General features: G+C 37.4%; 1 protein-coding gene across 3 annotated transcripts in view; it reads right to left on the reverse strand.

The window, feature by feature from the left end:
* LOC107749884 (unconventional myosin-X-like) overlaps positions 1-21,891 on the reverse strand; it is an 80,041-nt gene extending 58,150 nt beyond the window's left edge. For all 3 annotated transcript variants that reach the window (XM_016565104.1, XM_016565105.1, XM_016565103.1), the window contains exons 1-2: positions 21,594-21,891; positions 2,673-2,771 (exon numbers count right to left, since the gene is read on the reverse strand). In XM_016565104.1, the coding sequence (XP_016420590.1) occupies positions 2,673-2,771; positions 21,594-21,614 (120 nt within the window). In that variant the 5' untranslated portion in view covers positions 21,615-21,891. The remainder of the gene's footprint in view (positions 1-2,672; positions 2,772-21,593) is intronic.
* Positions 21,892-24,844: the final 2,953 nt, after the last annotated feature.

A 24,844-nucleotide genomic window follows, 5' to 3' on the forward strand; every position in this document is an offset into this window, starting at 1 on the left:
TTTTCGCCTTTGTGCCCATATTTCTTTTTCTTTTCTATATCACAATAACGTTATAATGTGTTTTTTTACTTGTAAAAAGGGTAACTGTGAATCCTATCCAGTCTCTTTCAATCAATATCCCACATACAGTAATGTGTAAATTTGTACTTTTGAAATGGATATATGGTATACATAAGCATATGGGCATACTGTTCAATACAGTAACTGTCATCCATAATGTTGCCATAGTTTACTTTAGGTAATACTAACAAAGTGCACTGTTATACTGACAACATGACTAAGCATTTTGACTATCTTGTTTGTGAACAATGACACAAGGACTTTTCATTCTGATGGCACTGATATGTTCATTGACATAAATACTTAGTTTTGAGAGATGAACTAAAGATTTTGAGTAAGTTACAGGCTTTTGCAGGTAATCTATTGTGTCGTGCTGTTTGTATGAATTGGTTTGAGAAATGCACATACTTCTTTGCAAATATTAAGGATGATTTGAGAAATGCACCAAAGCGACTGAGAAAAACTGTAATACATCAGTCATTATTCAGCTTTAGATAAAAACACAGATAAAGACCAAAACAGATAGATACAGTAACAGAATGATAGATAGAGCGATAGATAGGGTAATATAATGATAGATAAAATTACAAAACAAAAACAGAACAATAGCACAAACAAAAGAGCAAACAACAGAAGAATAGTGTGATCAATAGACAGAACAATAGAACGATATATAGAATGACAGACAGACAAACAGACAGACAGACAGACAGACAGGCAGGCAGGCAGGCAAACAGACAGACAGGCAGGCAGGCAGGCAGGCAGAGAGAGAGATAGATAGATAGATAGATAGATAGATAGATAGATCAAATGAAGATAGAACAAACAAATGATAGAGTGAATGAACAATAGATATAACTATAGAATAAATGTTTGACAGGATGATAGATAGGACAATAGATGGATAGATAGACTGTATGACTCTGGCCAGAGGAAGTTGTTCTTCTGGAGCCTTAGCTCAACCTTCATCCCAGACATGAGCAGTGTGTCAGTGGAGTGTCAGTCTCTCCAGTCTCCACACTTCACTGAACTCTACTCACACACACATACACACACACACCCTTTCTGATCTCTGCTGACCCTTGCTTCACCATGGATGCCACAGTAAGCTTGTTAAAAAAAACATGTGATGGGGTCCCATGCACTTACACTTTACTATGCAGTTTTATGAGTCAGGTGCTGCACTGCATGTTGGGAGCCCCGTAAGAATCTAACTTGCGGTTTGGGGTGTTAACACTTGGAAATGAGAGATATCATTTTTCATGATCAGCTGTAGTTGGTGTGGTCTTCGAATCCCTCTCTATGGTCACATAATGTTTACTTGGCTGAATTTGGACTGAACAGACACACAAATTGCACAGGAAGTCATTTATGTTAATGCATATAGAAGAATTTCAGTATGTGCAATAAATACAGAATTTAGCAAGATGGTCCATATATTCTGTCAATATGTTATACAAAGAACCTAATTTTCTTCCAAATTTGGCATATAAACAGGACTAAATATAGATTAAACACAGAGAAAGAAATAATGGAAGAGATCTGAAAGAAATCTCTTATGCTCACAAAGGCTGCATTAATTTGAGCAAAAATACAATAAAAAAAAGAAATACTGTGAAATATTACTAGAATTTTAAATAACAGTTTTTTTTGTTTTTATTTTAATATATTTTGAAAATGTATTACTGTGATGGCCATTACTTCAAGCTTCAGTGTCACATGATCCCTCAGAAAAATGTTCTTATTGTTATCAATGTTGAAGACAGCTGTGCTGCTTAATAGTTTTTGGAAACCGTGATATATTTTTCTCAGGATTCTTTGATAAATAGAAAGTTAAAAAAAAAACAGCATTTATTTGAAATTGAAATATTTTATAACACTATAAATTATTATAATTTACATTCACTTTTAATCAATTTAATGCATCCTTGATGAATAAAAGTACTCATTTCTTTTTTTTTAAATGGTCCCCCGACTTTTTAAGTGCATAAAGAGACAAATGTATATAGAGAGAAACAGACATAGATAGACGTAGACTGATAGAAAGAGATGGAGATTAAAGATGTACCATATGAAGTCTGCAAAGAATATTTAAACACATGAGCTGAACAGTATATCACATTCATACATTCTGAAGTACCAGAACAAAGCATACAGGCTACATGTTGACACACATCTGATAAATATATTCTGACCTGCATTCTCATTGTGCTATGAGAACAGGATTTCCTCCAGACACAAAGCTTTAACAGAGGGCCATACTGATTAAACACACTGGCTAAACTTGGCTCTCTTATGGACATTCCTGCAATTCATATCAAAGGTCATCCAGTAGCGGTGAGAAACTACAGATCAGTCAAAGCATACTATACCGACACAACCTCACACAATTAAGACCTTTATGTTTATCTCTCTCAGACAGATGGGCAGTCCAATTCATTAAGAATATAATGCCAAAAACAATGGCACAAGCCTGTTTAGTCATAAATAAAGATGGAATTCGGATATTAAAGATCTTAAAATGAAGGTTTTGGGTGAATCTCTTTAAAATAGGTGAAATACTCCTTTAAAGATGTTTCCTAAATGTGTTTTCAGCAGACGGTCTTTCTTACCTCTCCATAATCTGTGGTGAGGATGAGGGTCCGGTCATCGCAGCAGCTGACGGTGGAGGGCAGGAGCTGCTCCTTATCCCGCACCCACACACGAGCTCCCTAAAAGACAGACAGACTGTATGAGACACTAAACAAAGCAAACCAATCAAGAGCAGCCATAAAAAGGTACAAGCATTAAAGATACGACCTAAGAAGACAGACATTTCCTTCCTATTGCGGCTGGTACAGAAATTAAATATGTATGTATATGGAGCAGGCAATATTATGTGCTTCTAAAAAGAGCTGAGGACAGAACAAGATGATACAGAGAGAATATCACTGAGCAATTTCAATTGATCCAATAGCAATCAGTGATCTCAACCACAGCCCTTCATGGTCTTTCCTTCATCATCATTAAAGCACCACAGCCATTCCATCTCGCTACGCTTTCATTTCATAGACATACAGTGGTGCATTTGACTGGGAAAAAGCTCCCTCCCAGTGGGTTTAAACGCACATTGTGGGCACATGGGCAGTACAGAACACTATTCATGCCAACAGCACATGCTGCAAAGCCCTTTGGCAGCACCAAACCCTGTACTTGTCTCTGTGTAAAAAGAGATGGTTGTTTCTCATGGCAGTGTTATGAAGGGGCCTTTGCTTGTGCACTCGCCACCATAATAGGGTGTTTTGAGTGGATGCCAGGACATTGCTAAGTAGTTTCTAGGGTGCTCTGGATGGTTGCTTACTGACTCCAAGGCAATAAAATCAAATCCCAAGTATGATCACTCTGAAATGTAATAGCAAACTTGACATGACTTATTTCTGTGGACAACCCAAGTTCGTTCTTACAATTACAGTCAATGGGGTCCAAAACAACATTGGAACAACATAGGTTTGGAATGACATGAAGGTAAGTAAATGATGACAGAATTTAGATTTTTGGGTCAACTATGCCTATAAAGTTTGTTCAAAATCTCTGATGATGAAAACAGCTTCAATGAAAGGGTGGTCTAGCTATGCTTTTGTCTAATTGTGTGGCATGCTTTAAACAAAGCCGCCAGCTTCCATGTTTTCAATCAGAAGGCCAAGAATGCAGAAATGGAGATAATGTAAAAACAGGAAGACACAAGTCTGGCTGCTAAGACCACTAGTCATTTCCTTCTGTTGTGAACCCGAACACTGTCTTAAGAGCTACTAACACGAAGGACGATAACGAAAACTATAACTATAAAGTTTTAAAAAGTGTTTTAATTTAAGAGGAATAGGGACATTAATACCACAACTATAATAATAACAATGACGCAGAGGATTCATGGTGTTGGAATCACTTTCAGAACATTTTCTTTTCAGCTGATGATCGATAAAAACATTGATCGCCAATCAGCATCCACCTGACTTTAAATAGCTTAAACATTTAAAGCGACAGATGACAGAACTTCTTATAATAAACAGAATAACACAAATATAGTTCGAGTTATCTTTATAGTTATCGCTCTTGGTGTGAATGGGCTTTTAGTGTGTATGGTGTGCCAGGTTCTGATGGCCCTCACGTTTACTCTGACAGGCATAAATCTCCACAGCGCGGCCATTCAGACGGCCAATGGAGTGTTGAGAGAGTAGTTTGTCCAACAGCACATGAGAACCAAAGGATCAATGGGAACGGCTTCCACCACGAAACCCAAGCCCCAAGGTCAGAGCTCAGGGATATCAATCCTCATTAACTATTAATAATGACCTGACATGTGCAACAGCACTGGGTCCCGTAGGCAACATGTGCAGGCACACGCACAATATACAGCCACTCTTTCCAAAACACACGGTATGATCATAGACATATGATACACTGGAAAGGAGATGTGGATTATAATGAGGCCAGACACATTCAAGGCTTCAATTGGAGGCATTCATTAAAGGGATAGGTGACCCATAAATGAAAATTCTATCATCATTTATTCACAATCATGATGTTTCAATAGCTATTTAAACCCATTTGACTTACTTTCTTCTGTTGGATGCAAAAGGGGAAATTTATAAGAATGTTCATGCTGCTATTTTCCAAATAATAATAATTTTAAAAAAAATGATGGTTAGATTTCAGTTTGTTCCTCACAAAGCTATTGCATGACATACGACTTGGAATTTGCACAAGTTTTATGCACTTCCCTGACATTTTTGTGGTGCTTTTTGTCATTTTTGGAGCTTGATAACACCTGGTCACCATTCAATTCCATAGACCTTTTTCACAGACTGTGATGATGCATCTCCACAGTCTACAGTTACTAACATTTTTTATTTTATTTTAAAATAAATGTAATGTACTGTTAAAGCACTATACTTAGCCTTGCATTAAATTACAGAAAACAAGTTTACACTTCTGTGTAGGTATTTCTAATACATACTGAGAAAGTGATACAAAATGATGGATCTTTCTCTCTTCTGACCACCATAGTGTAACGAATTCAGTCCACTGAAGGCGAGAGTAGTGAAGAACCCAAGTGCAGTTTATTTACAGTGTGATCCAAACATCCAAACAATAATCCGAGACTTGACTTGACATGAACAGACTTGACGAGGCATGAACAGACTAGACTCACCAACAGCGGGATAAAATCACACTAGAAATCAAACCTTTCTGTCTTGGCCCAAGCTCCGCGTCCGACTCAGGCGTGGCGGCCATCTTGCAACGTAGCTCTTCAATGGCGGCCATATTGTAAAGAATCTCCTGATGTGTCAGCATGGCGTGAGCAAGCTCAGGCTTGACAGACGTGACCTCAAAGCCTTGCTAAATGTAGCACTAATGCTTTGGGGCTATGGGACTGAGTTAAAAGGGCTAAAAGAAAAGAAGAGGTGGGGAGGTTAAAACTGTATGCTAATGTGTTCCCATTGTTTGACGAGCAGAGGAAGAAAGCCAACATTCAAATTCTCTGACATGTCCAAATCATCACACATGCGTGAGACTAAATATGACTACCTCCATCAGTTAATGTGTGCCATAGGCGTTCACGGAAAACAAAATACCTTTACTTACAGGAATACATTTAAAGCAGCTAAAGGGCATCATTTTATTGAGCTGGAATCATGGATCAGATGAGAGATCAGCCAGGTCTGTGACTGGCACGAGAGGAAAATTACTTAAGCACAGGACTCGGAAAAGCTGTTTCACGTGACCTGACCAAACTGAATTACATCCGAAGCAAGGTCTACGGATTTAAGAAGATCAGATGCCATTGTTATATAATTCTCATTTACAGCATTTGCACTTCATGGCACATGGTGTCATTGAATTACTTGTGTTTAATCTCATAGATTAAAGGAAGTAAACATAAGAGCCTTTGCAATAGTTAATTGACTGCATTTAAAGTGGTGGGATTATTCAATTGTTTTGTGTTTAATTGATAAATAATATATATGATGAGTGAATAAGACCATTAGTGCATGCAACCAACTCAAAAACTAACATACATAAAATATGAATATGATAAATCACATAATGGATAATAATCCAGCTGTATTTACCATAAATAAATGGGTATTGTGGGTTGGGCACTATAATGATTACTACATATAAATAATAAAAAAAAATGGCATGGGAAGAACTAATGTATTAACTTCTTCATGATTCAGATAACTGTGGTTCAGACTGCTGAAATCTATCATTATGTGGTGGAAGAATAAGGATTAGCTTTCATGGAATATTCAAGGATAATCTTAATGTTTCCCTAAGGAATGCTCAAATAATTAATGTTAGGCATTATGAAAAAAAAATTGACAAAAAATTAATCATGACCATGTGAACTTGTCCATATAGTCAAAAATAATACCTCAATGCAACTAAGTTTCAAAGCAATCAGACTGATGATTTTGCCTGCTGGATGATAAAACGGGTGAAAAATATCACATATCCCAAGCTGTATCTAGGGAGCAGATTATCATAGAAACTCTTTGACTTGGGCTAGTAAACAACCACCCCAGCAATTGATCTTTCATGTCTACAAAGAGAAATACAGCCAAATAACACATGTTCTCTACTCAAGGACACTCAATGTCTAGTAGCAGCAAAACATGTTACTTTTCCCCCCCATGACCCCATTTAAAGGCAGAATGGACAGAGATAAATTACAGTTATAGCATCTGGCCAAGTAGAGCTATTGTGCTCAACAAATATATTTTTTCCAAAACATTACCATTTTTTACTGCATTACCATATAATGTTTGTTTTTTTTAAATCATGCTGAAACAGCAACGACGGGTTCTTCCTTGAGGTCCTGTATTTCATATTTATTTTGAGAGAACTCAAAGGAGAAGAAGAACTCTGAAAGTCTTATAATATCACCACTATAATGACAACGTTTAAGACCAGACATGTTTCCACTGGCACTGCTGCAAACCACCGTATGATGTCATCGATTATGTGGTGAGGTTAACAGATTTTCCAGAAGCGAGCTCCATGATGCATGCCTCTGAAAGGACAGCAGTGTAAACCTGCTTTGTGCACGGGGCGTATTGTATAGGCAACAGATGGTCACAGAAACACAAACCTCCTCCTCCTTCCATTCTCTCCTCCACTTCCATCATTTCATCCCCTCCTTCCCCCACCTTTCCATCACCTCGGCCGTCTCAAAGCAGAATGGTCATGCTTGGGTCCCAGAGGGCAGCTGAGCGGAAATCCCTCAACAAAGGCCAGCTGGGCAACTCCAAAGCAGGGTTTTGTCTGTCAAACTGCAGCGCATGTGCAAACAAAATAACTCCTTCATATTATAGCGCATTATAGTCGGAGACATGAATCAGTTCCTTTCAGCTGGAACGCCATTGAATCGATTAGATAGATCATATCTTAATGATTTTATGACCAATTCATCTGTGCATGGGTTTCTTTTTTTACAGTTTTGATCTTGTCATTTTTTAATCAGAATGTCATAACTGAATCTTCCAGTGAAACGACAGGCTACTCCCTGGATTCTCCAATCATTTAGTCGAAGTTGATGAATTAAATTCAAAGGATCTTAATACTTAACAGTAATTGTTAACCGTTAACACAGAAGAGTAAAATAGTCCCTTGCCCTTTAAAACAGAAAACATAGTTTAAAACGCTCTGTCACTCTGAACCCTCACAAAAGGCTACTATTACCTCTGTGTTTAACGGTGCCAAATTTGGAGGAGATTTGCTAATTAATGAGCCTCAATCATTAATGAGACTACACAGTGCAAAGTGGCGTGTCTCTTTCTCCTTGTGGCTGGAAGCCCAAGACCAAGAGTATCGAGTGATCCAATCAGCTCAACAAAAGAAAACTAATCAACGTCCACAAAATTAGATGTTATTTGGCAATTTGTCTGAAGCTAATACATTTTTTTCCGCTCACACTATTATTTAGCCTGGGATGACCGATTATGCATGAGACAGAGGGACAGATAACTTACCAGAACTACTAGACTTTTTGTTTGAGAAGAACCAGAGGTGTAAAGAGTACCTAAAACCATACTTGAGTAAAAGTACAGATACCTTACAATGAAAATTACTCCACTACACATTACAAGTCACCAATTCCAAAACAACTTGAGTAAAAGTCTTAGAGTATCTGATTTTAACAGTACTTAAGTATTTTAAAGTACAGTAACTAATTACATTTACTCCAATACTTTACACCTCTGAGAAGAACTCCTGTGGACTTCACAAATATCATAAAGAGTCTTTTAGAAAGCAGCTGGTCACGCTACATTTCAAAGAGATTTCCGCACACTGTTTAGATCTCAAACAGTGACACTTATTCAGATTATCATTACAATACTGACACCTCCGCTGACCTCTGGCTCTACTTCAATGCAGCTGTGCAGATGTGAAGAGCTCTTCACGTTACTGAGGGCCTATACTGAAGAGTAAACTGTCTGAGGGAACTCAATACTGACTGACACTGCTACAGACATCTCAACGAGTCTTGGTTTAATCTGTAAATTGCATAACACTATGCTATATTTATTGTAATTATCTTGAGACAGTAATAGAGCAAAAAACCAACCACGCAAAGCATTTCTTTGAATTCATTCCAGCAAAACTTTTCTCCATCATTAGGACTTCTACTGGTCCAACTGCTCATTTATTGTGCAACATGGCAGATGACAGTTCAAAGCTAACAGAAAACTGCTCTTTTGTATTTAAAATCAGTCACTAGTCACTGGAAAGATTTAAGTTAAGTTGCAGAAACGTGTCCAGGATCAGGGATTTGATCTGAGGAATACTGAGTGACAGAAATGAAGAGAAATTGGCCAAGAAATGAGTGAGATTACGGGTTGGTATCTGATTAGATGGACTGAAATTACTGCTGTCCTTACAGGCTCAAGTTTAAAGTCTTCCAGATCTACATATGTCATTTGAACAGTGTTGACATAGCCTGTAGGGTTGGGTTAGGACAGTCAACAACTGCCTAGCGGGATACTGAGGTCAACTAGCGTGTTTATTAAAGGGGTCATGAACTGCCTTTTTTTTTTTATTTTGTGTTTAGCCACACTATTACGTCATAAAGTGGCACATTCCACAACTTGTCATTTTGGCAGAATAGCTTCAATATAAGCTGTTTTTAGACTAACAAGAAAGTTTTGAGTTCTGAAACTTCCAGAATGTTTTTTATAGCACAATGACCTCTTATATATTAAAACAAATCAAGGGAATTTTGATTTCTCAGTTCATGACCCCTTTAAGATTTTTTAGCTTTCAGATTGTAAGTGTTTGAAAATGGGTGAATTTAAAGCTATAATTAGCTATCAAAGCACTTATTTATGCAACAGATTCACTTGTTTAAATGATGAAATACACAATTAGGTATGCACTACCATTAAACGTTTTGGAGCCAGTAAGATTTTTAAATGTTTTTAAAAAAACGTTTTTTAAATGTTTTTTAAAAAGTTGTGGTCTTATGGTCACCATTATTTTTTAGTAGCCACTACAACTCCAGTCTTCAATGTCACATGATCCTTCATAAATCATTCTAATATGCAGATTTGCTGCTCAATATTTCCTATTATCATTGTTGAAAACAGTTGTTCTGATTAATACTACTGCTGCTTTTTTCAGGATTACTTGGTGAATAGAAACTTTGAAAGAACACATTTATTTGAAATGGAAATCTATTGTAACATAAAAATAATACATACTATATATACTGTATATGTATAAACATAAATAACATAAATGTCTCTATTGTTTTACTGGCTTCCTGAAGACTACAAATATTCATTCAGTGAATGTAATATTCAAAACTACTTTTGCACCTGCTCAATAGTCTAACTCTGGATTCCATTAAAATACATGACAAGAGCAACTGAACCACACAAAAGACTAACAAAAGCCCAATCTAGTGCAAGAGGGGAAACTGTACCTTAGGATGCTTACTGTATGTCACATGCTACCGCCAAGTGAAACCAAGACAGCTTTCCCTACCCCGTGTCAACCTCAACCTCCCCAGACCTGCATGACATCATGCAAGCCAATGAGAGCTTTGCCTCACCTCAAATCAGGGTCCCAGTCGAAATGGACGCTTAGCATCCTGTGGAATAAAATTCCTGATGGTGAGCTCAAACATTCTTAAACTCTGGGACATATTTCAGGAATGATTTGCAACAAGCACCCTTACGTCATGCTCGAGCGATACATTTACAACATTAAGAATTCAGAACATGTAAATTCACAGTTGAATTGACCGTAGAGAGTCAGAGAAGGAGAAGTGTTTTGTAAAGGATCAGATAAACAGCCTTGACGCTCCGTCACCAGGCTGACAGCAGTATGAATAAATGATGGAAGGTGTAGCTGATCAGAAATTAGCTAATGGAGAGATCGTGGCCCCAGGGGAAGGACACTTCCCAGACTTCCCCCAGACCAGACAATAGACAGAAAGAGTGCTAATAGCATTGAGAGATTGTGACACTTAATGGTATTAACCGTACAACTGAGATGTTTGACTGATTTGCATAAAGCAAAGAGACGGTGATTAACAGTCATGACAGGTTGTATTGTACTAAGTAAATGAAACTTGTGGATGAATACTCCTACACAGTAGACAGCCTTGTTTACAGTGCAGAAATATTGAATTGGATGGATTTTTTATTAAATCCAATTTTTTAAAACCAACTATTCAAACTACAAGTTATATATGTCTAAATTTATTTTTCTCTTCAGACTGCAGCCACAGGTTCAGTGTAAGCTTGGTCGTTGATTATGTTTTTAATGAGGCCAGTATTTAAATCTGAACACATTTGAGGCAGACAACATTACAAAAAAATTTAAGGGAATATGTAACGTTTGGTGCTGCAGGTACCACAACTAAGCAAGCAATATAGACTTTTGAAAAGACTGGAGGAAATGTCCCAATCTATCAACCAATGAATGACAAAAAAAAAAACATAAAATTTAATTTCAAACCACATACAAAAGTGGTTTAGACTGGGCAGTTTCCAGGTTTTTTTTCCTGTTAATACCACAAAAATCAAATTCAGTTTTTATGCGTACACTGTAGGGAACGCATAGGGTAGAGTGGGGGAAAACGCCCACCAACTGTTTTTCCCAAAATAACCACAAGATAAAGTCAAGATACATTTTTATTATAACTATGGACTACGTTGACAAGACTGATGTAGAAGTTTTCACGATGAAGCTTACACTGGTGATGTACTGAAGAGAAATCGGATTTCACAGTAAATTATCTAATTTTCAGCAGTAAGAAAAATGTGTTTTAAAGCTTGTTGTTTTGTAGAACAACACAGTTATATACGATATGAGAACAGAAGGGCCTGTAGATAGGGAGTATGTGTTATTTAATAAAAATATAATTATATTTTCAGAATGACATATTTTTTTCTCAAACATAGTCTGTGTGGTAAAACGCCCCCAGCCAGGTGGGGTAAAACGCCCCCAGGGGGCAATGGGCAATTACTGTAGTTATTCTGTTCTGAACGTCAAATCCTTTGTTTTTCCATCAAATGCATTCTACCTAGTTGGTTGAATCAAAATATTTGGACTTTATATTTAAAAATTATCTCGTTAGCATCAGGTAGCTATTTAGCTAGCCAGTTCGCATCAGCTAACACATTTTTTCAAATAGGCTATTATAATTTTGTAATCCATAATTATTGATTATATTCTTTTTTTATTTTAAGCTAAAACTGCATGTACTCTGATTTTGCTGTAAATGTTTAAAACAAACTGCTTTGTCAGACTGGGGGGCATTTTGCCCCACCAGTGGGATTACATTTTTGTTAAAAATCTAATAACATGAAAACTCTGGACATTTTTCATACTTGGTTTATAATTTATGTCAGTGTCACTAAAACTATGATAACTTTTCTGAACACATTTAACATTTGTTTTACAAAGCACATAAGGGAAGCTTCTCCAGTACCAAAGCATCTCCATGAGGAAATGATAGAGACATACAGTTCTGTCCACAGTCATTAGCATCTCAAAAGCCTTTGATGGGCCCGATGCCACTTTACTGCATCTGACTTCATCTCACACACTGTACAACAGCTGTTGTTGAGGTTTCAACTAAGTCAGATTACTGCACTGATTCCTTCTAATGTGGAGAGCCAGAAAAACAATAAATGTTGACTAAAGTACAAAGACTTCAATTCAGCATTAAACAGTCTCATAAACTGTTTGACTGTACAATTGATTTTTGCCACCTGGATCGCTTAGCTACTGGTGTTCTGCAAAAAAACCCTAAAACTATTCCAACATCCCTTATACATCAGCAAATAACAGCGATAGTGCCACACAGGTCGCGCTACCCACTGAGAACATAATGAGAAGTGTATTTCTCTGATGGAGGAGCTGGTTGGGGCTCCAAAGCCTCAAGCTAAATCTGATTTGCCACATCCAGTAATGCACACAGCTAGCTTGCTGATCATCTAATGATGACTATAACCAATTTAAACACCATTTACACATTTAAAGTCACGTAAAAATAAATTAATTACAGTTATTTCAACATAGGTTTCACCACAATGCAGAGGGACTCAATTAGGGTAATATTCTTAAATACGGTTGCAGTTTAATAGGATGGCAGGATGCTTGAACTCGTTTTTTTAACCTATGACTGTATTCCACAACATGTCACAGATGTCTCTCCGTGATGTCTTAATCACAGGGCAAAACTCATGCTAAAATAGGAAACTCGCCATCTGGGCTGGATAAACAATTACATGTTGAGTTTTTTTTTACTCAAGATACTCTTGGTCTCCAAGTAAGCAAGGATTATGGATATGTCTTTCTATTAAATGGATATACACCTAAAAAATAACATCTTCCAAATAAAAACGTAGAGATTTCTTTCCTCAAAAATGTTTACACTTCTTTAAAATGTCCATAAAACATTGTGAAACTAATCCACATGAATCGAGTAATCCAAGTTTAACACAATCACGTTATATGATGAACATAATCATTTTAGGATATATAATTTCCACATATAAACACTAATCAATGCACATACATAGAGCACATCAAATATGGTCAACAGAAGCTCAAAAGTGCTTGCTTGATGCATGAGAACCAATGACGTTTGGTTTTGCATAGCATGCATTGCGTGCAGATTTCTTTAACTGCAAAAATACCACAGAAAATAGATAAGTCCTGTATTATATAGGCTAGGGGTCGACCGATATGTGTTTTTCAGGGCCGATGCCGATACCGATTATTACAGATCAAATAACCGATATTTTGAACCAATATATATGTCTGGTGTAAAAATAAAAATTAATGTCAAAATTAAGAATAACAAGGGCTCTGACAAAAACTGCCTTCCATGGTGTTGGTTGTGTAGTACTCCCACACTGCACTTCTTACTCTGTGCATCCATCTGCAATAAGGGTGATATAAAGAGAGAGGCCATTGTATGCTTCATGATTAAGCCTATGAATATTGTACTACAGCTAAACAGCTTGGAGAAATGTAAGTAATTGGCTTCAATAATTTACATGTTAGAAATGTATGTGTAATAGCATAACCTCTCATAATTCCTCATTAATTTATTACAGATCAAGTAGACCGATAACCGATATTTTGAACCGATATATATGTCTGGTGTAAAAATTAAAATTAATGTCAAAATTAAGAATAACAAGGGCTCTGACAAAAACTGCCTTCCATGGTGTTGGTTGTGTAGTACTCCCACACTGCACTTCTTACTCTGTGCATCCATCTGCAATAAGGGTGATATAAAGAGAGAGGCCATTGTATGCTTCATGATTAAGCCTATGAATATTGTACTACAGCTAAACAGCTTGGAGAAATGTAAGTAATTGGCTTCAATAATTTACATGTTAGAAATGTATGTGTAATAGCATAACCTCTCATAATTCCTCATTAATTCTTTTCTGATGGCTAAAACATAACCTACAATAGTAGAGGTGACTATTCAATTCATCATCTAATGCATATCAATGGATTAACTTTATAAATGTATATAATAAGTGTAAACAATTTAATTGTCTTCATAGGTATATTGTAGAAGTTGTTAAGAAGACTGCAACTATTTTCATGAAACTATAACACTAATAGCCTTTTACAGGCACACTTAGTTCAATAGCCTATTGAAATGTCTTGGCCTATGTGACTCTAGAAATTTCAGTTAGTTTTACAGTACAGTGCAAATGAAGGCATAAATCAATTTAATTTATCTTTTAATAAATTGAGAGTTAAACTCTTAATTTTTTTGGCAAACAAAGGGTTTACTATTAAAATTAAAACATGAAAGATATAGTGTAGTGTGTGATTATTCTTTTAAACAAAAGTTGTAATAATTGTTGTAGTAGCTAGTATTATGTATATCATACTGCACCACAGTAATATATTTCTGATCATTTCTTTAAGATAACCCAAACTTATGTTTTGACGGGTTGCCATGAGGAACTTTTAAGTTTCTGTAACCTATGTAAGTGTTTCCCATACATTAGAAACATAAATTATGTTATGTAACCCCGCCACAATATCAGAAATGACCGCCACAAATAGATTTTCCAAAAGGCTTTGACTTCATTGAATAAACATGAGCACTGTACGTGATCTCTACCACTCCAATAGCGCCTCCTGCTGGCAGAGAATGAATTTGCATATATATGCCTCCACAAATAGAGTCTGTGGGAAACACTGATAGTTTTACTCAAATGAAACTGTCAAATGATCATGAAGTGACTCTCAGAGGGAGTCAGAGCAGTTCTGGAGATGTTGTTCATGTATTTATGTCCTCATGTAGTGAGCCGACAGAAGCTGAAATCACGCGAGCGTCGCATACTTTGTATGTGTAGAAAACATAACCGCAATCTGTTCCATTTACATACACAGAGACACGCAGAACATGCAGGATTCATATTTAAATAGTATTTTTGCAGCTTAATATTTACAGATACTAGTCCATATCGCAACTCTATTTAAGTGTACTGACCTACTTTTGATTAATTCATCCAAACTTTGACAAATTCCGTGACATTCCGCGTCATACAGTAAATTCCATTTATATGACTGGATTCCGCGATTCCGTCCACATTTTCTGCATCGCGGAAATCATAGATAATATTGAGGTGTTTTGCAACTTCAGTGTAACGTTAGTGGATTGTGATTTATTGCAACTTAAGCAACGTCTGCTGCTGCCTTACCTTTGAGAGACAACTGATGCAGTAGCCCTGATGCGTGATCACTGAAGCAGATCCAGTTAGCAAGCTTTCGGAGTGAGAGTGAATTCCGCATTGTTTGGTCGGACTCGTGACTCCCAACAAATCAGATGGGCGGTGGGCGGAGACTGCTTTAGGCCACAGAGTGGTGAGTTCTGACAGGCTGCATCAGAGCCAAATAGCGCGTTTCAAAATTAAGTTATTTTATTGGTGAATCGGTTTTGAAAATGACCATACCGATAATCATAAAAATGCTTAATATTGGCCAGGCCGATAATCGGTCGACCCCTAATATAGGCTATATATACCAGCAACATTAATTTTTCATAACTAGCTTAAACATATCAGCCATGGAGCTGAGGAGTCCAGGTCAAGTCACAGGTGGTGTGCTAGCATTAACAGAGTAATATTCCAACTATTATGAAACAAATCATTGTGAGGTCATAGCAGGTTTGACATGAAACAAGCTTAAATTGAAGGATGATATTACATGTCAGCTGTGCAACTGCTTAATCTCCTTTGAGATAAACCCCTAAAACATTTTAAAAAATATTTATAAAAAAAAAAAAGAGGAGTACAATATCTAAGCAAACATGGTAAAATATTAGATAAAAAAACAATAAAAATGTAAAATAAATGCCCTGCCCAATTAACCATACCCAGCATCTATTCTGTTTTTTGGTAACCTGTGTGTATAGACCTCAGTGAAAATGAGACCTTCCACGGACCCCTGTGAATCTTTCTGGGGTCTAGTCATGGGACCGTCTCTTGTGAACAGATTACAGCACAAGAACTGATTGTGTTCATCAGAGCCTTTAAAGCTTGTCTGCTAAACCCGTCTGCTCTCAGTGCCCCAAGCTACAGCTGCTGACGGGGGCACATAAATAATGCTGCACCGTCACCAGAAAGACAGGAAGGATGGGATGGTACAGCTATTATGAAAAGGTGGGTCTACCTGACTAATTTATTGGCCCCGAGTGGTGATAATTGTACAGATGCTCTATTATGCCAAAACATTCAAACACTCATGAATCTTTTTCAAGATTCACCGAGTTTTTCCAAGTCACCAAGCTTCCTCTATAAGGGTTTTAACAGATCATTTGTTTTTTCATGCACTCTCACAGGTCTAAAAAGCAGAAAGTGATCTCTGCTCAGTAAAGGTGAGGAAAATCTGTTAAATGTAGCTCGCCATCATAGACCCTGTTTTTTAGAAAAAAAATTAAAGCATGACTAGTTCAAAAAACGAACACAGAAAACAAATGACAGTCTACAAGCAGATGACTAAAATGAAATTAACCCTATATGATCACATTTTGGAATGAGCATAATGACTATTTTCATATGAAGCCATTCTTCTGGTGCCACACACATACAGTGACTACAAAAAAGGTGATAAACACAAACACTATCCACCAAAAATTCTCTCAACCAGACAACCTTCAATAGTCCTCAAGGCCTGAATGGTATATTGGCACAAACTGGCAACTACTTCCACATAATTTGTCCCTTAGGCAAAACAAAAGCCTTTTCGATAAGCTCAATTTGGTGTTGATGGCGAGGATCCACGGCCACTGGACCTCAGCAGGGGGCAGGAGCGGTGGCAGATGGAGATACAACTACAGAGGTACAGTATTAAGAAATGAAGGGGGAAGGGGTGCAGTGCACACACGGGCCTCAAAGGAGATGACAGAGGAAGCGCTATTTACACGCACCCACCCTTTAAAAGGCACTGCAAAGTGTGTCTAAAAATAATCAGTCCCGTACATTGCCATAGCTTTAATAGTGTTTCTAAAATAGCAAATTTGGGTCAAAAATTGCTCCAAAAATGTTTTTAGAAAAAAAAAAGCTATAGACATTAGGGATTACAATGTACAAAACAATGAATTACCTTCAATGAAAACACTGAATGTATTACAGACAAGTCTAGTGCCTGATTGCAACAAAAGGAACAACACTTACTATATTCAGTAGCTTAAAATTGCTGCTATGTCTTAAACAAATAAACTCAATACAGCTCACCAAAAGGGATTTGTTCTTACTGAGTCATGCTTAAGACTTCTTGAGCCATGGACATTGTGGTTTACTGCACAACGTTTCCAAAAGGGCTCCAAAACCGCCATGCTGTGATGAGGACATCTTTTTTTTTTTTTTTGGATAAAAAACAAGAATGGCATTTGCAAACTTAGACAGCTAAGGTGCTTAAACTCCATAATGAACAAAACAGATTGGCCACAAAAGACCACTTAAGCCCACAAACTGAACAAAGAGTTGGATTGGGGTGAATCCATCTGGGTTTGCGTCCAGATGCACACTACAACCTAATAACCATGTAAAAAACTGGTCACAAAGAATAAATCCTGTCAATATCCACACACAAAAACTGTATTCAGAACATTCAAACACAAAAGCAAGCCTTGCTAAAGTCCAGGCCACAGTGAAAGGGATTAATATGGCCTTGTGGGACTGCTGCTGTACTCATGCAGCCCCATTCCTACTCAAGACTGGATCAACTAGCAATCCGGTTTGAACTGAAATAACTCCTACACGTGTGAGAGGACAATCCATAATTCTTCACACCGACCTGCAGCATGACGAAAGCACTTACTGAGCACATACGGTCAATCCTGTGACTGATTAGTCATAATAAGAGATTACAACGATGCAACTGGATGCCTGGAACCTTAGAACAGACTTATTATTGATAGTAAACAAGCAAACACCCAAAAACACTCTTGATATATGGATTCTCCCTAAGAAGAGATGTACCCATGAAATGTCTGATGAACAAAATAGGTGTGGCAGGGAACAGGAACACAAAAATCGATTTTATTGTTTTGTTCTTCCTGTCTAGTACACCCAACAGAGCAAAGAGGAAAAGCTACAATTTCAGTTGCCATCAACATCTCAGCACCATTAGAGGTTGCCTGAGGAAGTCAAAGCCACTCTGAGAAGAATAGTGTGAAACCCAAACCAGAGGAACTTTAAATCTAAGAGCTATGGGGCGACTAGGAGGCATGGCTAGGAATCTCGGGTCAGGGTTAAAGAGACTGAGATCCTCAGGACAGGAATGTATCTGGAAAAGGAATCTGGTGTTGGATGTGAGACACTCTTACCAGAGACACTTTAAAAGTAGGAATTCCTTTTTTAAAGCAGGTCAGCTGTTGTTCCAGGTGACATGATCACTACATCGATCCTTTTTTTAGGTTGCTCCTCTGAAGTGGACTTTGTGGGTATTTTTAACATAGCTGACACTGAGCTGGAAATGTATTTGTGGTTCTGTTAATGAATGGATGAATGTGCTTTTTGAGGAATGAACTACATTCCTCAAATCAGTATGCGAATGCGAAATATAAACATTCCTGCATGCTATGGATGGGCATGAGTGTCCAAGTAAATTACCATGCACAATAATTGTGTGACTCGGCTTCTATATGCAAAAACATGTCAAAAAGGGGCCTCGTTTTTTTTATTTTGTGTTTACTTATGGCATCATTTCCAGCTGTATCTTAGGATCCAGTTTGCCCAGTTTCCATCAACATTATGCACTTTATCTCACTCCAGTGAAGAGGGTGTTCATACAGGATTTCAAAAAAGTAGTCAGAGAATACAAGGATATTTTAGTTTTTTTTAGCGATTAGTTGTATAAGAAAAATTTGAATAAGAAGAAAATTCTACACACTACGCAAACCTCCATTATTAAAAAAAACAGCAATGTTTTGGTCAATTTATGGTAAGCCTAAAGGTTGGTTAATTGACCGAAACATTGCTTCCAAAATTTCGTAATGATGCAAGCTTGATTAATGTGCAGGATGTATAATTTTTTCAAGCATATAATGGACTTTTATCCAACGCACCTATGAATTATTCAGGTACAAGGCACTATATTTTTAACTTATATAAGAAATAATTTGAAATACAATAAAGGCGAAGCTTCCATAAATGTGGTGTAAAAAAAGTACACAGCAGAATTCAAACTTTCACAGAAATATGGGCAACTGAAAATATCCAGCTGAAATGGTTTCTAATTAAATAGTTTCGAAGGCTGAAATCATTGACTGAAACATTTAGCACTTCTCCAGTTACACATTTTGACTGTGCCAGCGTCTATTTCAGCATGGCCAAAAATGATGCAAAATAAGCTGAAATAGCTGAAATTGTTCAGCTGAACTATCCATAACACTCTAAACATAAAAGTTAAAGGGGTCATATGATGCTGCTAAAAAGAACATTATTTTGTGTATTTGGTGTAATGAAATGTGTTTATGCGGTTTAAAGTTAAAAAAACACATTATTTTCCACATACTGTACATTATTGTTTCTCCTCTATGCCCCGCCTTTTTGAAACGCGTCGATTTTTACAAAACTTTAGTCTTTGCAACTTTACAGATCTTCTTTATGCACCAAGAGCTTGTAACACTCCAAAGAGAAAGGAAAAATTGAAATCGCATCATATGACCCCTTTAAATTACCCAGTTAAGTAAATTTTTTATACATTTTTAATGACTTTCTAATTTATGTTTCTAAAACACCCTATATATACTGTTCTAGGGGAACACAGGGTTAACTCTCACTTTAAAGCCTTGATGAGATTATCACAAGTGGGAGTGTTGAGCGGAACGGGAAGCCCATGCTTCATAAATCTCTCCATGTGGACGAACCCACTAGTCTGTATGGGAACAACCAAACTTAGTCATAAGGATCAGTAGGCATGGACAGGTAAGCTCCAGCAGTATGAGTGTTCAATAGTCTAGTGACTCAGCAGCTGGCAGAGGAAGGATGAGGGCTTGTCTGAGGGAGAACACCGCTTGGAGGGGAAACTAGGGATTTGGCAATATCATTATGCCTTGTCCCAAGCGTGGATTCATATGGGAAGGAAGGCAATGCTTTGACATATCAGTGAAACATAACAGCGGGAATGTTAGCTTAACCCTGAATTACAAATCATACAAGCAAAGTGAAGAATCTTAAGGTCAAAGCTCAGAAAAATCCATCCTGATTATCAGACACATTGTTTTAATAATTCCAAACCATATTTTAACTCATGCCTCAGTAATTCTGAATTAAAATGCTTTCAATATTTCAGATTAATTAAAGCCACACTGGCCACTGCATGGGCCAACGCATGGGAACTTCCTCCTGACAGCCGACCATGTCTATAAATAATCATGGAATGTTTGCATTGCTACTTCTAAGTCTCGTCATTCCGGCTGCATCCATGCATGTGGATCCAAGCTCTTAATCTTAGATGTGTCTCAGACCCTTTCTGTCCTCCATCCCAGACAGATGTTTAATTACTCTTCCCATTTAGGCCTGCTGTTGTCCTCCAATGCTCTGCTATGAAAGCCCGACTTTGTGACTTCATATCTCACAATACAACATACAGTGTATATGACTGTATGATAAAGTAAAAGGGTTGTGTGGAAAACAGCTGCCTATGTACAGCTGAGGTAGAAATAACTATTCTTTAATTAGGCCCTTTAAAACCTTTAGACCACCAAAGTTAAGAGAGAATAACAAATGCAGTGCAAAAAGTAACTGGTTAACCCTGACTACAACTAGGGTATGGGGTTTTTAAATGTATTTCTTTTGTCTACCAACTCTACTCTATGGTGGTCTGAAATATTGGAAGGGGGTTTATACGGCTATCCAAATGCTATATAAGTATCTAGGTATTTAATACTGCTGCAGTGGGTCAGTGCATTGTGTGTGAGGTCTGAGCTTTCATTGCAAGCAGGTTTGTTCTCATGCTGACACAGAGACTGAAGAGCAAAGCAGACAGAGGGAGGCATGAAACACATCCTGGGGGTCTTCACTGGGGCATTTATGATCATTTTACTCTGGATCAAGATGGTATTTTGTTCACTGCTTTTCTGCAAGCGCTAGTGATCTTCAAAGGCAGTGATCCGGTGTTAAATAACCTTTGAACTGGTAATGAATGTGAAAGGGACTCCCCATTTTTTTCTGGCCTGAAGTGACAGAGGGTCCTAACAGATTTAACACCTAATAATGAAACACAACAAGTACTGTTTACACTTTATAGACCATGTTTTTATAGTTACCTAATTCAGCAAAATAAATAAATAAATAAAAATAAAAGAGGACTGTACAGCAGCAACAATTGATACAATTTATATATTCTTGTTAAATGTTTTGATTCAAGACAGTATAATATGGCAAAGTGATCAAAACTTGATGTAAGCTCAGCAACATCCTTTTAAAGGCAGCACCATCACAAAGGAAACAGGGAGAGATGGTTCCATTGAAGTGTTCAATTTTTCCACCTACCTCAACAAAGAAGGTATCCATCTGTATTAAGGTCCTGTCCGGTGTTTGGTGCTCAGGGCACCACTGACTCCGTGCACTGTAGAGATGCTCTTCATTCACGCGTTTCACATACAGCTGAAGTTCGCATCGCACGGTCCAGACAGTAATTCCTCTGAATAAGCTTAAAGTTCTCCTCAGACACTCTTGACAAACTGATTGGGAAACCGCTATGAGGGCTGGATGTCTCTTGTGTGTATTAGAAGAAGCTCGTGTTTATCCCAGCGGCTGTCTGGCTCGTCTCGCGCGGCGTGCGCTTCTGTATCTTTGTGTAGAGAAAACACAGAGGCCACCGGCTCATTTGGGTATGACTGCTGGAGGCGGGGCTTGGCAGCGACACCCCGCCCACTAGACACACCCTGTGTGAGAGCGCTAGAGCTGCATATAACAGCATGAGACTCCGAGCTAGAGAGTTCGTTCCTTACATATAAAATGAAGTGGTCTGGCCCCAAGCTCTTTTTTATTATTTGATCAATACTGAAATGCTTTGTATAGCCAATTGCAAAAGCAAAAAGGCGATTATAAATAGATAGATAGATAGATAGATAGATAGATAGATAGACAGATGTTCTGAATGTTCTCAGAAATTGCCCAAACTTATTTAGACATGTATAATTATATTAATACTTTGTTGGTGAAAATTCAACTTTGTTTTAAGGAGTCCATTACTCATGACACAATAAATTGTGTGTGTTCTGAGCATTCCAATAGAGAAAAAAAAAATAGATATCCAGGGAATTCTATTTTGGGAAAAATCTGGAATGGCTTTGACCCACTTAGTGCCTGGATTACCACTGTCCTCTTTGGAAAGTCACCCAAATTTAAACTTCCTACAAATTTAAAGATCCTACATATCGGTCATCATTTTAAATCATTTAAATATAATTATTAACATATGCTAATTAACAACTCTAGCTATAACATATGCATACAGGTATTTATGTGTAAAATAATAATAATATCAAATCAATATTTGGGAATGGTTATGAATGATATGTTAGAATTAATACATTCTGGGTCCACACCTTGACATTCTGTCAGTATCAATAATGAAAGCCACTATCTCAGCTTGTTTGACCCTTACAATGGGGTTAATTATATTCAAGTGAGCTCCTATGAATCTCTATTAGGAGCTCCTCTCAAGTCACAGACTGAGGGAGGTCTGTCTGTATGAATGTGTTACAGCTGCTCTTGCTGTAGGCACTGTGCTATGTGACCTCTCTCATTTAGGTTAGCTTTCTATCCGCTGGGGCTGCAAGGACAGAGAAAGGCCAGAGCAATATTAAACTAGGTTTAAACAATGATAAACTGAACACATGGTGTATGCAAAATAATGTTGCACGTAATAGTTTTTCATCAGTCTTTTGCTGTGCTCTTTACTCTGGGAGTTTGGGACATGGCATGAATGTTTTAAAATGACTTGGATCCCCAAACTAGAAGTCTGAATTCAAAAGTACTTTGATAGGCCCAAATTTAACTGCAGCTCTCCTTGAAAATGTATGTCCTATAAACTTTTTAAGATATAAAATTAGATTTGGTTAGATAAGAATCAACTAAAATGGAGTCAAGCGATTCTTCTGGGGATAAAATAATGTCCTCTCCCAAACTCCATTCTGTCTGATCCATAGCTTTATATTCATAGCACTCTGTCATAAAAGCACTCCGTAGGACTGGGGAGGACATTAATCTCTGGTTGAGTGGTTTGCGAAAGATGTAGAAGCCTAAAAGATGCAGTTCAATCGTGAGTTTTAAAGTGAATACAATTTATATAGCAGGCTTAATAAGATTTTTTGTAAACAACTGTGACAGCCGTTATCTTTATGTACTTATAAAATGAAAGAGCGAAATTTGTAAGACATTTAACAGATGTTTCTTGCTCCAAAACTTGCCAGACAGGAATTAGTTACTGCTTCTGATCAACGTCGATACAGAATATTTATCTCCATCTGTGACAGACTTGCCTGCATAAGCAATACAGAGATGTTTTATAATCAAAAGAGCTGCATACTGGAGTTGACTCTCAAAATAGGTGCTTGTCTAGTAAATTGTGCATTTTTCAGTTATTAAAGAAGTGGTTCGCCCAAAATTAAAACTTCTTGTAAAAAATGTACTCACCCTCAGGCCATCAAAGATGCAGATGAGTTTGTTTTTGTATCGGAACAGATTTGGAGAAATTTAGCATTACATCGCTTGTTCACCAATGGATCCTCTGCAGTGAATGGGTGCCGTCAGATGAGAGTCCAAACAGCTTTTAGAAATGTCACAATAATCCACAAGTAATCAACAATTAACGTCTTGTGAACTGAAAAGCTGAATGTTTGTGTGTGCACAACAGGGGATAGACTTTTTCCACTGGAATATGCGTTATTATAGACCATGGGCTTGTATTTTGGCCGGTTTAAAGTTAAAATGCCTTAATGATGGATTTGTTTATTACAAACATGCAGCTTTTTACTTCACAAGATGTTAACCGATGGACTGGAGCCTTGTTGTGGATTATTGTTATGTTTTTATCAGCTGTTTGGACTCTCATTCTGGCGGCACCCATTCACTGCAGAAGGATCCATTGGCGAGCAAGTGATGTAATGCTAAATTTCTCCAAATCTGGTGAAGAAATAAACTCATTTATGTCTTGGATGCCCTAAGGGTGAATAACATTTTGGGTGAATAACTCCTTTAAGAAGAGCTCAGCCACTGTCATGTGTAAACTACAGAGAACATGATCTGTTTCCAGCCTTGAACTGTTTTTCACTGCATTCTCTTGCATTTCTGAGCCAGGTTTAACCTAACAGGTTCTTATGCTTTAATCCCAGTCAAACTGATTACTTGAGAATTTATATCTAGCTCTGTTCAGACAATCAGACTTTATTCTATGCAGATTTCTGATCTCTCTAACATCAATGCAAACGCTGCTATAAACAGCCCTCGACTTTGTGTTTGCTTTAGACTGAGGCATGTGGCTGGTATGAGAACGGCATCAGGTGCCGGTGACAGATCCCAGCAGAAGATCTGTTAAATGTCCATTTCATGCTAAGCTGCTGATCAGTGCGATTCTGTTGTATTGCTTTATGCTAATTTACCCCTGGAAATAATTTATAACAAGTGCTGTTTCTTTATGTAGTATTTCAGATTACAAATGAAAAGAAAAGCTGAATGATCAGTTTCAACTCAAGTGGGTTATTAGGACACTATCGGTATTCAAGGATGCTGTACAT

Source organism: Sinocyclocheilus rhinocerous, unplaced genomic scaffold, assembly GCF_001515625.1.
Source record: "Sinocyclocheilus rhinocerous isolate Xijiao unplaced genomic scaffold, SAMN03320098_v1.1 scaffold1473, whole genome shotgun sequence".
Lineage (NCBI taxonomy): Eukaryota > Metazoa > Chordata > Actinopteri > Cypriniformes > Cyprinidae > Sinocyclocheilus > Sinocyclocheilus rhinocerous.